Genomic DNA, 16261 nt, shown 5'->3' on the forward strand with positions numbered 1-16261 from the left:
CCCAGAAAAGGCAGCAAGAGACCAGGGGACCTGGTGAGGAGAAGGTTGGCACAGTCAGCAGTGTGGGATGAGCTGGGGTGGGCACAGTGGGGTGGAGCTAGGTGCACAGAGCTGGAGCAGTGAGAAGCAGGGCACTGGGCTCTTTGCTCTTTGCTCCCTGATGAGATTAGGTGGGGAGGGACCTGAGTCTGTGAGGTTCAGACAGTGAGACAGGGCTGCTCCTCACCACCATGGCAGGGTCAGGGTGGAACCAGCTCTCTCTGGGGCTGCTGTGCCAGTTCTGGACCTTCCACAGAGAGCAGGGCATGGCACAGGGCAGCCCACTGGGCAGCACCCACAGCAGACTGGTCTGGAGCAGCCCCAGGCTGGGCAGGGATGGTTATCCTGGACTTGGGGCACTGGGGAGGCTACCCCTGGAGTGCTGGGCTCAGCTTTGGGACCCAGACTCTGAGAGGGACCTGGAGTGGCTGGAGGTATCCAGAGAAGGGCAAGGGAGCTGGGGAAGGGTCTGGAGAACTTGTGAGGAGCAGCTGAGGGAGCTGGGGGTGTGGAGCCTGCAGCAAAGGAGGCTGAGGGGAGACCTTGTGGCTGTCTGCAAGTGCCTGAGAGGAGGCTGGAGCCAGGTGGGGCTGAGATCTCCTGTGCCAAGGGCTGGGCCAAGAGGAAGCAGCTTCAGGGGAGGCTGAGGTTGGTCATGAGGAACAATTTTTACCTCTTGAGGCTTGTGCAGGCCTGGCCCAGGCTGCCCAGGGCAGTGGTGGAGTCCCCATCCCTGGAGGGGTTTCCAGGCTGTGGAGCTGTGGTGCTGAGGGCCATGGTTTGGTGGTGCCCTGGCAGTGCCGGGTCAGTGGTTGGACTCCATGAGCTGTTCCTTCCTCCTGCCCATGAGATGTTTCTTTGTTTTTCCCCATGTGGAGCATGAGACCAGAGAAGTGTTGGTTTCTCACCCAGCTTTCTCTTTCTCTCTCCAGAGTCTCCACAGCTCTGAGGGGAGTTCATCAGGAGGGTGGAGAGCAGCAGGAGCATGGAGAGGGAGCCAGCCCTGAACGGCCATGCTGGGCCCATGTCCCCCTTGAAGGACTTGCCAGCAGCAAACCACCTATCCCAGGACACATTTCCCTGCAAACAGAAGAAAGTCACTGTGGGGGGTGTGACCACCATGGCTGCTCCTCAGGAACCCTCAGAGGTGACCAGGAGCATCGCAGGTGTGTACGTGGAGGCCTCCAAGAAGACAATGAGCTTTTATGATGCCACCAGAGAGCACCTCCTGAGCCTGGACTCAGCGCTCTGCCTGCTGGAGGCTCAGGCTGCCACAGGCTCCATGGTGGACCCGGTGAGGACCAGGCAGGTCTCAGTGGCAGAGGCTGTGCAGCTGGGGCTGGTGGGGCTGGAGCTGAAGGAGAAGCTGCTGGCTGCAGAGAGAGCTGCCACCGGCTTCGTGGATCCCTACACCGAGGAGAAGATCTGCCTCTACCAGGCCATGCAGAAGGAGCTGATGGGACAGGAACAGGGCACCCGGCTGCTGGAGGCCCAGGTGGCCACCGGGGGCATCATTGACCCCACCACTGGCTGCCGGCTGCCAGCAGATGCTGCCCATCAGAGGGGGTGTCTGAGTGAAGAGCTGACCCAGCTTCTGGCTGACCCCAGCAGTGAGGACACCAAAGGGTTCCTCGACCCCAACACTATGGAGAAGGTCACCTACAGGGAACTCATGAAGAGGTGCGTGGTGGACCCAGTCTCAGGCTTCCTCCTGCTGCCCCTGCAGGTCACGTTCCCTGGGCTGGGAGGGAGGGTGAGCAGCAGGGACCTGCTAGACTCTGGCATCATCAGCCCTGAGACCTTCAAGGCTCTGGAGGAGGGAAGAGTTTCCACCCAGGAGGTGGCAGAGGATGACTCGGTTCAGCAGTTCCTGCACGGGACAAGGAGCGTGGCCGGGGTTGTCCTGGCCTCGGGTGAGCGGAGAAGCCTCTACCAGGCACTGCAAGAGCATCTCCTGGTGCCTGGAGCTGCTCTGATGCTCCTGCAGGTCCAGGCCTCCATGGGCAGCCTGATGGACCCCATAAAGAACAAAAGCTTCTCTGTGGATGAGGCTGTCAGGGTGGGTCTCATTGGCCCAGAGCTTCATGAGAAGCTATCCTCAGTGGAGAGAACCCTCACTGGGTACCAGGACCCCTGCACTGGGGAGATGCTCTCTCTCTTCCAAGCCACCAAGAAAGGCTTCATCCCCCAGAGTCTCGGCTTCTGCCTTCTGGAGGCCCAGGTGGCCACGGGGGGCATAATTGCCCCAGGCAGGCACCTCCGTGTCCCCCCAGAAACAGCCTGCAGATGGGGACTCCTGGACGAGGCCACCAGGCAGCTCCTCTCCAGCCCTGCTGAGGATAGCAAAGGGTTCTTCGACCCCAGCTCCAAGGAGAAGCTGAGCTACGCGGAGCTGCTCAAGCGCTGTGTCACCGACCCTAGCACAGGACTCCTGCTGCTGCCTCTTGGAGAGGGGACCCAGCTCTTCTTTGACCACAGGAGCCAAGCAGCTCTGGAGGACACATGGGTGCCTGTTGCTCTGGGCAGGTTCAAGGGCAAGCCGGTGTCCCTCTGGAAGCTTCTATTCTCTGACCTCCTCCCCAGTGGGCTGAGAGCTGCCCTGGCCCAGCGCTACCTTGCAGGGACGCTCTCTGCACAGGAGCTGGGGAAGGAGATCAGTGCCACCATCGAGGAGGTGGCTTCCACTGCTAATGTCACCTTTGAAGGGCTGAGGGAGCAGGTGACAGCCGACCAGCTCCTGAGCTCCGAGATCATCAACAAGGATTTGTTTAAGAAGCTAAAGGAGGGAGAAACCTCAGCCAAAGACGTTGTCAGCATGGACACCATCAAGAAGTACCTGAAAGGGACAGGGAGCATCGGGGGGCTGCTGCTGCCTGACTCCCAGGAGAAGATCAGCATTTACCAGGCCAAGAGGAAGGGCCTCTTGCGGCCAGGGACCTCACTGATCCTGCTGGAGGCCCAGGCTGCCACCGGCTTCATCATTGACCCCGCTGCCAACAGGGGGTACTCAGTGGATGAGGCTCTGAGGGCCAACATCATCGGCCCAGATGTCTATGAGAAGCTGCTATCTGCCGAGAAGGCCGTCACAGGCTACAGAGATCCCTACTCAGGAGACACCATCTCCCTCTTCCAGGCCATGCAGAAGGAGCTGATCGTCAAGGAGCATGGCATTCGCCTTCTCGAGGCCCAGATCGCCACTGGCGGCATCATCGACCCCGTCCACAGCCACCGCATCCCCGTGGAGGTGGCCTACAAGCGTGGCTACTTCAACAAGAAGATGAACTTGATCCTGTCCGACCCCAGTGACGACACCAAGGGCTTCTTCGATCCCAACACCCATGAGAACCTCACCTACCTGCAGCTGAAGGAGAAGTGCATCACCGAGGCGTCCACTGGGCTCTGCCTCCTGCCCCTCAACAGCAGGAAGCGCCAGTTCGTCGACGATGCCACCAGAAAGGTCTTCAGGAGCTCCTGGTTGTCCGTCAGGTTTGGGCGGCTCCGCGGCAAGAAGGTGTCCATGTGGGACCTGCTGAACTCTGAGTACTTCAGCGAGGGGAGGCGTCGGGAGATCTTCAACCACTATCAGCTGAGGAAGGTCACCCTGGAGCAGATCAAGGCCATGCTGGAGGAGGAAATGAAGAAATGGGCTCCCATCAAGTTCTCGGCCATGAGAGGCAGTGTCAGCGCCTACCACCTGATGGAGACTGGTGTCATTGACAAGGTCCTGTTTGAGAAGGTGCTGGAGGGCTCTGTCACGCCAGAGCAGGTCCTGAACATGGAATCTGTCAGGAAGTACCTCTACGGCTCGGGCAGCATTGGGGGAATCGTCCTTCAGCCATCAAACCAGAGAATGAGCATCTACGAGGCCATGAAGCAGAACATCATGGTCCCGGGAGTTGCCCTGCCACTGCTGGAGGCCCAGGCTGCCACTGGCTTCATCATTGACCCAGTGACTAACCAGAAGCTGTGTGTGGATGACGCCATCAAGGAGGGTGTCATCGGGCCAGAAGTCCACGAGAAGCTGCAGCACGCAGAAGGGGCTGTGACAGGCTACAAAGACCCTTTCACGGGCAAGAAGATCCCCCTCTTCCAGGCGATGAAGAAGGGCCTGGTGGCCGACAAGCAGGCCATGCAGCTGATGGAGGTGCAGATGGCTACAGGAGGCATCATTGACCCAACGTGTGGCCACCATCTCCCCACCGAATCTGCCCAGAAGCGAGGGTGCCTGGATGAGGACACAAGCAAAGCCCTCTCCGTGCCCAGTGACAGCACCAGAGCCTTCTGTGTCCCGGACAGCAAGGAGCCCCTGACCTACGCTGAGCTGATCGAGCGCTGCCAGAAGGATGAGGTCTCTGGCTTCCACCTGCTGCCTCTGGCCCAGCCAGCAGCTCCCAGCTACACTGACCAGCAGATCCAGCAGATCTTCAAGGAGACAATGATGAAGGAGAAGGGGGTATCCCTCTGGGAGCTGATCCACTCTGGGTACTTCACTGAGGAGCAGAAGAGAGACTTCATGGAGAGGTTCCGCTCCCAGGACATGTCGCTGCAGCAGCTGGTGGCTCTTGTGCTCAGGCTGGTTGGAGAGATGGAGATGAAAGCCGGCTCCAAGATCTTCTTGGAAGGTTTGAGGGGTGGTGTTCCTGCAGTCTGGCTGCTGGATACCGGCATCATCACCCAGAAGACCTTTGAAGAACTGGCTCAGGGCACAAGGACTCCCGAGGAGGTGGCTGCGATGGAGAGTGTGAGAAGGTACCTGCAGGGCACAGGCAGCATCGCTGGGGTGCTCGTAGAGGCATCCAAGAAGAAGATGAGCTTCTACGAAGCCATGAAAAGCAACCTCCTTCTCTCTGGGGCTGCTCTGAAACTGCTGGAAGCTCAGGTGGCCACAGGACACCTGACAGACCCTGCCACCAACCAGAGGCTGAGCGTGAGGGATGCTGTGAAAGCAGCTGTGGTTGGTGAGGAGCTCACCGAGAAGCTGCTCCTGGCCGAGCGGGCAGTGACCGGCTACATGGACCCCTACACAGGCAGCTCCATCTCGCTGTGCCAGGCGCTCCGCAAAGACCTGCTTCCCCTGGCAGATGCTGTGCCCTTGCTGGAGGCCCAGCTGGCCACAGGAGGGGTCATCGACCCCATGCACCACCATCACCTCCCACTCCGGGCCGCCTGCAGATACGGCTTCTATGATGAGGACCTGAACCAAACACTCTCGCAGGTGGATGACACCACCAGGGTCTTCTTCGACCCCAACACGAAGGAGAAGGTGACCTACCAGCAGCTGAAGGATAGGTGCGTCTGTGATGCCGAGTCAGGGCTCTGGCTCCTTCCCCTGTCAGAGGAGGCCATGTTCTGTGTGGATGAGCAAACCATGGAGGTGCTGAAGTCTGTGACCGTTTGCGTCAACATTGGGCGGTTCAAAGGGCAGACGGTGTCCATCTGGGACCTGCTCAACTCGGAGTACCTCTCAGACAGCAAGAGAAGAGAGCTGGTGCAGAAGTTCAAGGACGAGAACACCGAGGTGCTGTGTGAGATTGTAACCATCGTCACCACCATCATCGAAGAGACCGAGGCACAGGGCAGAAAGTTTGCCTTCCAGGGCCTGCGGAAGCGAGTGTCGGCCAGCGACCTCTTCCAGTCCCAGCTGATAGACAAGAAAACCCTCGATGAGCTCAACCAGGGGAAGAAAACAGTCAAAGAGGTCACTGAGATGGAGTCTGTCCGCCAGTACCTGGAGGGCAACAATTTCATAGCAGGAGTGCTCATCCAGCCAAGCAAGGAGAAGATGAGCATCTACCAGGCCATGAGGAGGGGTATCCTGAGGCCAGGGACAGCTCTGGTGCTGCTGGAGGCACAGGCGGCCACTGGCTACATCATCGACCCAGAGAAGAACCAGAAGCTGTCAGTGGAGGACGCATTGGATGCAGGCCTGATTGGAGGGGAGGTCTTCGAGAAGCTGCTGTGTGCTGAGAGGGCTGTAACGGGCTACACTGACCCCTACACCAAGGCCCCCATGTCTCTCTTTGAAGCCATGAACCAGGGGCTGATTGTGAAGAGCCACGGCATCCGCCTGCTCGAGGCCCAGATCGCCACCGGTGGCATCATCGACCCTGTCCACAGCCACCGCATCCCCGTGCAGGTAGCCTATCAGCGTGGCTACTTCAACCAGGAGATGAACCAGATCCTCTCTGACCCCAGTGATGACACCAAGGGCTTCTTTGACCCCAACACCCACGAGAACCTCACCTATATGCAGCTCCTGGAGAGATGTGTCCAAGACTCCGAGACTGGGTTGTACATGCTACAGGTGGTGAAGGAAGGAGGAAAGTACTTCTACATTGATGAGGTCACCAAGCAGGTTTTGCGCTCAAAGACCCTCAAAGTGAACGTTGGAAAGTTCAAGGACCAATCAGTTTCCGTCTGGGAGGTCCTCTGTTCCCACTACATCTCCAAGCACAAGCGGAAGGAGCTGGTGATGCAGTACAAGTACAAGACCCTGACCCTGGAAGACCTCATAGCCCTCATCTGCAAGATCATTGAGGACACTGAGCGAAGAGCAGAAGCCTTGAAGGTCAGAGGGCTCCGTGGGGACGTGTCTGTGGCAGAGCTGTTCAGTTCTGAGATCATCGACAAGAAAACTCTGGATCAGCTGCAGGATGGAAGCCTCACGCTTGCCAGCCTCACCCAGAGGGATACCATCAAGAGGTACTTAGATGGCACTGGTTGCATCGCTGGGGTGCTGCTGCCAAAAAGGCAGGAGAAAATGAGCATCTACCAGGCCCTGCAGAAGGGCCTCCTGACAGAGCAGTGTGCAGAGGGGCTGCTGGAGGCACAGGCAGCCACTGGGTTCCTCATTGACCCACTGAGGAGCCAGAAGCTGCCAGTGGCTGAGGCGGTGGTGGCCGGGCTGGTAGGCAGAGAGCTGCAGGAGAAGCTGCTGCTGGCAGAGAAGGCTGTGATGGGCTACACAGAGCCTCAGACAGGAGACAAGATCTGCCTCTTCCAGGCCATACAGCAGAAGATGGTGGTCAAGGAGCATGGCATCCGCCTGCTGGAGGCCCAGCTAGCCACTGGCGGCATCATCGACCCTGTCCACAGCCACCGCCTGCCTGTGGAAGTGGCCTACAGGCGCGGCTGCTTGGATGATGACATGTTCCTCCTGCTGTCCGACCCAGACCATGGCAGCAAAGGGTTCATAGACCCAAACACCCAGGAGAAGATCAGCTATGGGCAGCTCCTGCAGAGATGTGCCAAAGACAGAGACACTGGGTTCTACCTGCTGCAGGTGATGGAACAGGAAGAGGACTACTTCTACATCGACGAGCAGACAAGGAAGGCCCTGTTGGCCACCAAAGTGCAAGTGCCAGTGGGAAAATACAGAGGAAAGGTCTTTTCCCTGTGGGAGCTGCTCTGCTCTGAGTACATCACCGAGGAGAAACGGAAAGAGCTGGTGAAGAGATACAAAGAGGAATCCAACCACATTCTCCAGGGCATCGTTGAGACAATCCTAAACATCATCAAGGAAAGAGAAGAGGATAGAAGTGACATCTGGTTCCAGGGGCTCAGACAGCAGATAACAGCGTCAGAACTTCTCAGTGCACAGATTATCACAGAGGAGACCATGGAGAAGCTCCACAAGGGAAAGGAGACAGCAGAAGACATCGCACAGATGGAGAGTGTCAGAAGATACCTTGAGGGAACCGGAAGTATTGCCGGAGTGCTGGTGCCCTCCAAGGCTGACCCCACCAAGCTGGAGAAGATGAGCATCTACCAGGCCATGTGGAAGGGCATCCTGAGGCAGGGCACGGCACTGGTGCTGCTGGAGGCGCAGGCGGCCACCGGCTTCATCATTGACCCAGTCAACAACAAGAAGCTGTCGGTGGACGAGGCGGTGGCGGCCGGGCTGGTGGGCAGCGAGCTACAGAAAAAGCTGCTCTCTGCTGAGAAAGCTGTGACTGGCTACAGCCACCCCTGCACAGGGCAGAAGATGTCCCTCTTCCAGGCCATGCAGAAGGAGCTGATCGTCAAGGAGCATGGCATCCGCCTGCTCGAGGCCCAGATCGCCACCGGTGGCATCATCGACCCCGTCCACAGCCACCGCCTGCCCGTGGAAGCTGCCTACCAGCGCGGCTACTTTGACCAGGAGATGAACCAGGTCCTGTCCGACCCCGGTGATGATACCAAGGGCTTCTTCGACCCCAACACCCAGGAGAACCTCACCTACCTGCAGCTGCTGCGCCGCTGTGTGCCCGACCCAGCCACAGGGCTGCTGATGCTGCAGCTGATGGACAGGAGCTCAGTGCTGCACCAACTGTCCGAGGATGCTCGCAAAGCCCTGCAGAGCACCCGCACCACCCTCAGCCTGGGGCTCTTCCAGGGCCAGAGCGTCACCCTCTGGGAGCTCCTCTTCTCCCGCTACGTCCCCGAGCTCCAGCGCCAGGACCTCCTACGCCAGTACAAGGCAGGGACGGTCACCATCTCTGAGATGCTCACCCTGCTCACCACCATCGTCATGGAGGCAGAGGGCCAGGGACATAAAACTGCCCTGGGACAGAAGGTGACACAGGAGGAGGCCCCAGGAAAAGCCAAGAATGGGGAGCCCCAGGACTCCAGGAACGGTGACACCATAGGTGAGGACCAGGAATGTGAATGGGAGTTGAAGCAGTCCCTCAAGTCCTACACTACCGAGGTCCCAGCAGGAGCTTTCCAGGCCACAAAGGTCTCCCTCTGGGAGCTCCTCTTCTCCACCTATGTCACTCATGCCAAGAGGCAGGAGCTGCTGGGGCAGCTGAAGGCTGGCAGCCTGGCACTGGATGAGCTGGCCAGGCTCCTCACCCTGCTGGTGCAGGAGGCCCTGGAGCGCAGCAGCCAGGTCAAGTTCAGAGGCCTCCGCAGGCAGGTGACCGCCTCGGACCTGCTGGACTCAGGCATCATCGACAGCGACACGATGGCCCAGTTGGTGCAGGGCTCCAAGACGGTGCAGGAGGTGACCCAGATGGCCTCCGTCAAGCGCTACCTGGAAGGCACCGGCTGCATCGCCGGAGTGCTGGTGCCCTCCAAGGCCGACCCCGCCAAGCTGGAGAAGATGAGCATCTACCAGGCCATGTGGAAGGGCATCCTGAGGCAGGGCACGGCACTGGTGCTGCTGGAGGCGCAGGCGGCCACTGGCTTCCTGCTCGACCCCCACAGCAACCAGAAGCTGTCGGTGGACGAGGCGGTGGCGGCCGGGCTGGTGGGCAGCGAGCTGCACGAGAAGCTGCTGTCGGCGGAGAGGGCAGTCACCGGCTACAAGGACCCCTACACCGGGGACAAGATCTCCCTCTTCCAGGCCATGCAGAAGGAGCTGATCGTCAAGGAGCATGGCATCCGCCTGCTCGAGGCCCAGATCGCCACCGGTGGCATCATCGACCCCGTCCACAGCCACCGCCTGCCCGTGGAAGCTGCCTACCAGCGCGGCTACTTTGACCAGGAGATGAACCAGGTCCTGTCCGACCCCGGTGATGACACCAAGGGCTTCTTCGACCCCAACACCCAGGAGAACCTCACCTACCTGCAGCTGCTGCGCCGCTGTGTGCCCGACCCAGCCACAGGGCTGCTGATGCTGCAGCTGATGGACAGGAGCTCAGTGCTGCACCAACTGTCCGAGGATGCTCGCAAAGCCCTGCAGAGCACCCGCACCACCCTCAGCCTGGGGCTCTTCCAGGGCCAGAGCGTCACCCTCTGGGAGCTCCTCTTCTCCCGCTACGTCCCCGAGCTCCGGCGCCAGGACCTCCTACGCCAGTACAAGGCAGGGACGGTCACCATCTCTGAGATGCTCACCCTGCTCACCACCATCGTCATGGAGGCAGAGGGCCAGGGACATAAAACTGCCCTGGGACAGAAGGTGACACAGGAGGAGGCCCCAGGAAAAGCCAAGAATGGGGAGCCCCAGGACTCCAGGAACGGTGACACCATAGGTGAGGACCAGGAATGTGAATGGGAGTTGAAGCAGTCCCTCAAGTCCTACACTACCGAGGTCCCAGCAGGAGCTTTCCAGGCCACAAAGGTCTCCCTCTGGGAGCTCCTCTTCTCCACCTATGTCACTCATGCCAAGAGGCAGGAGCTGCTGGGGCAGCTGAAGGCTGGCAGCCTGGCACTGGATGAGCTGGCCAGGCTCCTCACCCTGCTGGTGCAGGAGGCCCTGGAGCGCAGCAGCCAGGTCAAGTTCAGAGGCCTCCGCAGGCAGGTGACCGCCTCGGACCTGCTGGACTCAGGCATCATCGACAGCGACACGATGGCCCAGTTGGTGCAGGGCTCCAAGACGGTGCAGGAGGTGACCCAGATGGCCTCCGTCAAGCGCTACCTGGAAGGCACCGGCTGCATCGCCGGAGTGCTGGTGCCCTCCAAGGCCGACCCCGCCAAGCTGGAGAAGATGAGCATCTACCAGGCCATGTGGAAGGGCATCCTGAGGCAGGGCACGGCACTGGTGCTGCTGGAGGCGCAGGCGGCCACTGGCTTCCTGCTCGACCCCCACAGCAACCAGAAGCTGTCGGTGGACGAGGCGGTGGCGGCCGGGCTGGTGGGCAGCGAGCTGCACGAGAAGCTGCTGTCGGCGGAGAGGGCAGTCACCGGCTACAAGGACCCCTACACCGGGGACAAGATCTCCCTCTTCCAGGCCATGCAGAAGGAGCTGATCGTCAAGGAGCATGGCATCCGCCTGCTCGAGGCCCAGATCGCCACCGGTGGCATCATCGACCCCGTCCACAGCCACCGCCTGCCCGTGGAAGCTGCCTACCAGCGCGGCTACTTTGACCAGGAGATGAACCAGGTCCTGTCCGACCCCGGTGATGATACCAAGGGCTTCTTCGACCCCAACACCCAGGAGAACCTCACCTACCTGCAGCTGCTGCGCCGCTGTGTGCCCGACCCAGCCACAGGGCTGCTGATGCTGCAGCTGATGGACAGGAGCTCAGTGCTGCACCAACTGTCCGAGGATGCTCGCAAAGCCCTGCAGAGCACCCGCACCACCCTCAGCCTGGGGCTCTTCCAGGGCCAGAGCGTCACCCTCTGGGAGCTCCTCTTCTCCCGCTACGTCCCCGAGCTCCGGCGCCAGGACCTCCTACGCCAGTACAAGGCAGGGACGGTCACCATCTCTGAGATGCTCACCCTGCTCACCACCATCGTCATGGAGGCAGAGGGCCAGGGACATAGAACTGCCCTGGGACAGAAGGTGACACAGGAGGAGGCCCCAGGAAAAGCCAAGAATGGGGAGCCCCAGGACTCCAGGAACGGTGACACCATAGGTGAGGACCAGGAATGTGAATGGGAGTTGAAGCAGTCCCTCAAGTCCTACACTACCGAGGTCCCAGCAGGAGCTTTCCAGGCCACAAAGGTCTCCCTCTGGGAGCTCCTCTTCTCCACCTATGTCACTCATGCCAAGAGGCAGGAGCTGCTGGGGCAGCTGAAGGCTGGCAGCCTGGCACTGGATGAGCTGGCCAGGCTCCTCACCCTGCTGGTGCAGGAGGCCCTGGAGCGCAGCAGCCAGGTCAAGTTCAGAGGCCTCCGCAGGCAGGTGACCGCCTCGGACCTGCTGGACTCAGGCATCATCGACAGCGACACGATGGCCCAGTTGGTGCAGGGCTCCAAGACGGTGCAGGAGGTGACCCAGATGGCCTCCGTCAAGCGCTACCTGGAAGGCACCGGCTGCATCGCCGGAGTGCTGGTGCCCTCCAAGGCCGACCCCGCCAAGCTGGAGAAGATGAGCATCTACCAGGCCATGTGGAAGGGCATCCTGAGGCAGGGCACGGCACTGGTGCTGCTGGAGGCGCAGGCGGCCACTGGCTTCCTGCTCGACCCCCACAGCAACCAGAAGCTGTCGGTGGACGAGGCGGTGGCGGCCGGGCTGGTGGGCAGCGAGCTGCACGAGAAGCTGCTGTCGGCGGAGAGGGCAGTCACCGGCTACAAGGACCCCTACACCGGGGACAAGATCTCCCTCTTCCAGGCCATGCAGAAGGAGCTGATCGTCAAGGAGCATGGCATCCGCCTGCTCGAGGCCCAGATCGCCACCGGTGGCATCATCGACCCCGTCCACAGCCACCGCCTGCCCGTGGAAGCTGCCTACCAGCGCGGCTACTTTGACCAGGAGATGAACCAGGTCCTGTCCGACCCCGGTGATGATACCAAGGGCTTCTTCGACCCCAACACCCAGGAGAACCTCACCTACCTGCAGCTGCTGCGCCGCTGTGTGCCCGACCCAGCCACAGGGCTGTATCTCCTTCAAGTGCAAAGGAAATAGTTTTGGAATCTTCTCCATTTCCCTCTCCTTGCTCTGCTGCAGAACCTCCTATTGTCCCGGAGTCCTTTTGCTGGGTTTTTTTGTGTCTGTCATATTAAACTCCATTTTTTACCATTCTGACCCCATTCAGAGCCTGCTCCAGTCTTTCTCTCTCCATCTTGAAACCGACCCTAGGTTCAGCTTCTCCTTGGCTGCCCAGGTCATTACAATGTCACCTGCCCAGCCTTTGCACTCCGTCCTCTCCCAGGAAGCTGGAACCAGGTTGGGTTGCCTCAAGTGTCCTTGGTGCACCAGGTTGTCCTCTTTTTCACCTCCAGGTTGGCTTTCACGGCTGTCTTGGGCTTAGGGAGCAAGACAGATGCCCTGTACCCCTCCCCAAAGGAGTAAAAGAAACGTTCCACTCAGGATTGGAATGAATTGGAAATTTAAATGGAAGTACTATTCACAACTAAATACCACAGTACAGAAACATGCACAAATACCAAACAATTCATATTCAGCCCAGCTCTCCAGTCTGGACTTCTCCAAAACACCTCACTAGGTCATCACCTTCCCAAAACCCTCCCCTAAACCAGCCCTCCAGCACCATAACTCCCTACCCCCCCATACCAGGCCCGAATGACTGTGGTAGGTTGAACTACCCCCCAAAAATAAAATTTCCAGACCAGCTCAGTTGGAAGCAAATGAAGCTGTATTGACAAGCAAACTAAAATCTAGAAATATGAAATGCAGTGAATATGTACAAAATATTTACATGTATTTACAGTTTATAAACAACACAAGAACCCCCCTGGGCAAAACCAGGGGCGCTACTAACAGCTTCCCCCTCTCCACCCTGTTCCCTCCCTGTACAAGGGGCAAGAGAAGAGAGAAGCAGAGAGTAGCTTGTTAGTACTTAGCCACAAGAAGAATGCAGCCAAGGTCAGCAAGCCAGCAGAAGCAACCAGCTAGTATCAACTGGAACAAAGAAACCAAGAGAGAAAGTTAGTTTATACAACTAACTTCATGTTAGTTATCAGACCAATGGGATTATTTAGACCTTACCACTATTTTCCTTTTTCATCCCATGGTAATTTTGTTTCCATTTTACCACTTTCTACTCATCTGTGTAAAAGTTCTTAGGCATCAGCCTAAAACTGCCACAACAACACAGCTAAACATCATCTCATCAGCACCAGGCCCTGCTGCCCTGCACGGCAACAGAGAGCAGTCCCCATGGGGAAGGGAGCAGGGAGAGGAGAAGGGGGAGCTGAAACTGACTATGCAGCCAGTTTATATAGAAAATAAAGATGCAACATTATGGGATGGAATAACATCATTTCCCATGTCCACCCCCTGGGCTGGACTGTTCAGCTCCTTGTACCCTCTGGTACTCTGGCGAAACCATCCCTAAGGTTCGGATACAGTCCTCAACCTGTAACAGTGGTGGTGGAGGTGCAGTGCCAATGGTGGGGTGATTCTTCTTCCAGCCCCACTTCTGTACATGAAGGATGATACTCCTTCCAGGCTGCTGCTGGAGCTGCAGCTTCTCCTGCCTGAAGTGCTCCTGGAGAGCAGATTTGCCTGGAGGTGCTGGCTTGGGCTGGTGTTTGGTGTCACTGGAACAGGACACATCATCTCTCTCCATTGAACACCTCAGCTGTCTGATTGTCCTGGGGGTGTCTGGACCATATTCACCCACAGTGTGGTGTGGTTTGGTCTCTCTCTGGTGCACACCACAGCATCCCAGTGTGGTGGGAATGCACTGAGCAGGGACATCTCCAACCACAGCAGGTTGCTCAGAACCCCAACCAGCCTGACCTGGGATGGTTCCAAGGCTGGGGTACCTCCCACCTCCCTGGGCAGTCTGGGCCAGGCTCTCCCCAGCCTCCCAGTGCAGAATTTATTTCTCAGCTCCAGGCTCCCTCTCCCTCCTCCACTTCAAACCCAGCACCCCTGGGTCTGACCTGCAAGGTGGGTCAAAGTCCCAAACGCATTCTGTGATGATGATGACACCTGAGGGTCCAGGCTGCCTACAGGGAGCCCACAGGAGGTGGACAATGTCCTCTGCAGCCAGGAGCCAGGGCAGGTGCTGAGCTGGCATGCAGAAGGGACACAAACCCAAAGATGCCACAGACACAGTGGATGGAGAACAAATATTTGCTGTTTGCCACCAGCAGCAGATGGTGGAGGAGCAGCAGGGAGGAGGTCTGCACAGGGTGGACACTAAACTGTGGGGACATCACAGAGGCAGGAGTTGCAGCTGCTCTGAGGGAAGGAAAAGCAAGAAGCCTCTGCTCAGTGCTGGGGCCACCAGAGGAGCTTGTGGTGGGAGCTGGGCAGGTGACCATGTCTGGGGAATGCCAAGAGTAGGGCAGGAGCAGCTGGTGCTGAATTATTCATCCTGGATCATGCACCAGCTGCAGCAGCTGCAGCAGGACCCAGCAGGAGAGCAGCTGGAGCAGAGCCAGCAGATGATGGCCTAGGCAGGGAAAAGGCCACAAAGGGGAGAAGCCACCTTGGCCCCAAGCAGCTCCAGGCCAGCAGCAGGAGCTGGGACAGATCACTTGGATTATCGACCAGCAGAGGTCAGGAGAAACCCAAGTCAGGAGGGAATCACACCCAGGTCCTGTCATGTCCATCCAGAACCACCACCTTATCTCCAGCCCTACAGCCTGCACCTGCCTGTGCACCAGCAGCGTCTCCCACACACTGACCTACTGGCCACCACCATGGGGCTCCTGGCCCCAGCCAAGGGTCATCTGGTCCAACCCCTCCAAGCAAAAGCCTGGCCTAGACAAGTGTTCAGTGCTGGGGAATGTTTGCTGTGCAGCTCCATCCCTCCCAGAGCTGTCCTCCTCTTGGCCAGGGCAGATCCAGGGATCTCACCCACTCCGCCATCCTGGCTTGCATCCATGGCTGGATCATCGCTGGCTTGTGACTGGGTCCATGGCTGGATCACAGCTGGAAGGACATGGTGTCAGCACCCAGAAGAAGGATCAGCCCTCCCCAGCCTCCTGGTGCTGAAGCACCCTTGGGAAGCCATCTCCCAGCTCTGAGGTGGCTTCAGCTGCTTCAGCCAAGGCCACCCACACCTTCCGGTAGCTGAGGCTGGGCCACCACCTGCAGACAGCCAAGCCCCAGCAGCACTGCTGGGAAGCTGCAGGAGCAGCTGGTGAGTCACAGAGGACAAGGGACATCCCATGGCTCTGTGTCCTCCCTGTGGGGTGCTGGGAGGGGAGGCAGCATGTGCTGGTGGCTCAGACACCCCGAGACCTTCAGATCACCTGAGGTGGAGGTGGGGCTGACCCAGGGACATCTGCCTGGAGGAGGTGATGGTGATGGTCAGAGCTGAGTCACCACAGGGGATGTTTGTGAGCAGGTCAGGTCACCTCAGCTGCCCCAGGGCCTGCAGTTCCCTGCAGCTGGTGGCTGCTGGGCAGACACCTGGCCCTGGGGAGCATCCTGGTGAGTCCTTCATAGCAGACATAGGCTCCAGCCCCATGGGGCATCCCTGTGGGGAGACGAACCACAGCCCTTCTGGGACAAAGCCAAAGTGACCTTCTCCAAGGGAAGCCAGCAGCCACCAACCACCAGCACCACAGAGGCATCTGAAGGAGCTGGGCCAGCTCCAGATGGTGGCCCAGTGTCACTGGTGTGGCTCAAAGGAGCCTCCTTCTGGCTATAGTCAGAGGAACATGGAGGGGGACACACCACAAAGAACAGCTACAGGGAAGAGGCTGCAATTAGTGAAGGTCAACTATGGATGTCCAGAAAAGGGCAAGAGAGCTGGGGACAGGTCTGGAGAACTTGTGAGGAGCAGCTGAGGGACTTGGGGGTGTGGAGCCTGGAGCCAGGTGGGGCTGAGATCTCTTGTGCCAAGCACTGGGCCAAGAGAAAGCAACCTCAAGTAGCCCAGGGGAGGTTGAGGTTGGCCATGAGGAACAATTTCTTCCCCTTGAGGTTTGTGCA

At 58.9% G+C, this 16261-nt stretch overlaps 1 protein-coding gene across 1 annotated transcript in view; it reads left to right on the forward strand.

Annotated features, from left to right (window-relative positions):
- EPPK1 (epiplakin 1) overlaps nt 1-16261 on the forward strand; it is a gene marked incomplete at its 5' end in the record, with an annotated part of 38507 nt that overhangs the window by 15941 nt on the left and 6305 nt on the right. The window contains one exon of the mRNA XM_054398637.1: nt 1195-12295. Within this exon, the coding sequence (XP_054254612.1) occupies nt 1195-12295 (11101 nt within the window). The remainder of the gene's footprint in view (nt 1-1194; nt 12296-16261) is intronic.

This window comes from Indicator indicator, unplaced genomic scaffold (assembly GCF_027791375.1).
Source record: "Indicator indicator isolate 239-I01 unplaced genomic scaffold, UM_Iind_1.1 iindUn_scaffold_69, whole genome shotgun sequence".
Lineage (NCBI taxonomy): Eukaryota > Metazoa > Chordata > Aves > Piciformes > Indicatoridae > Indicator > Indicator indicator.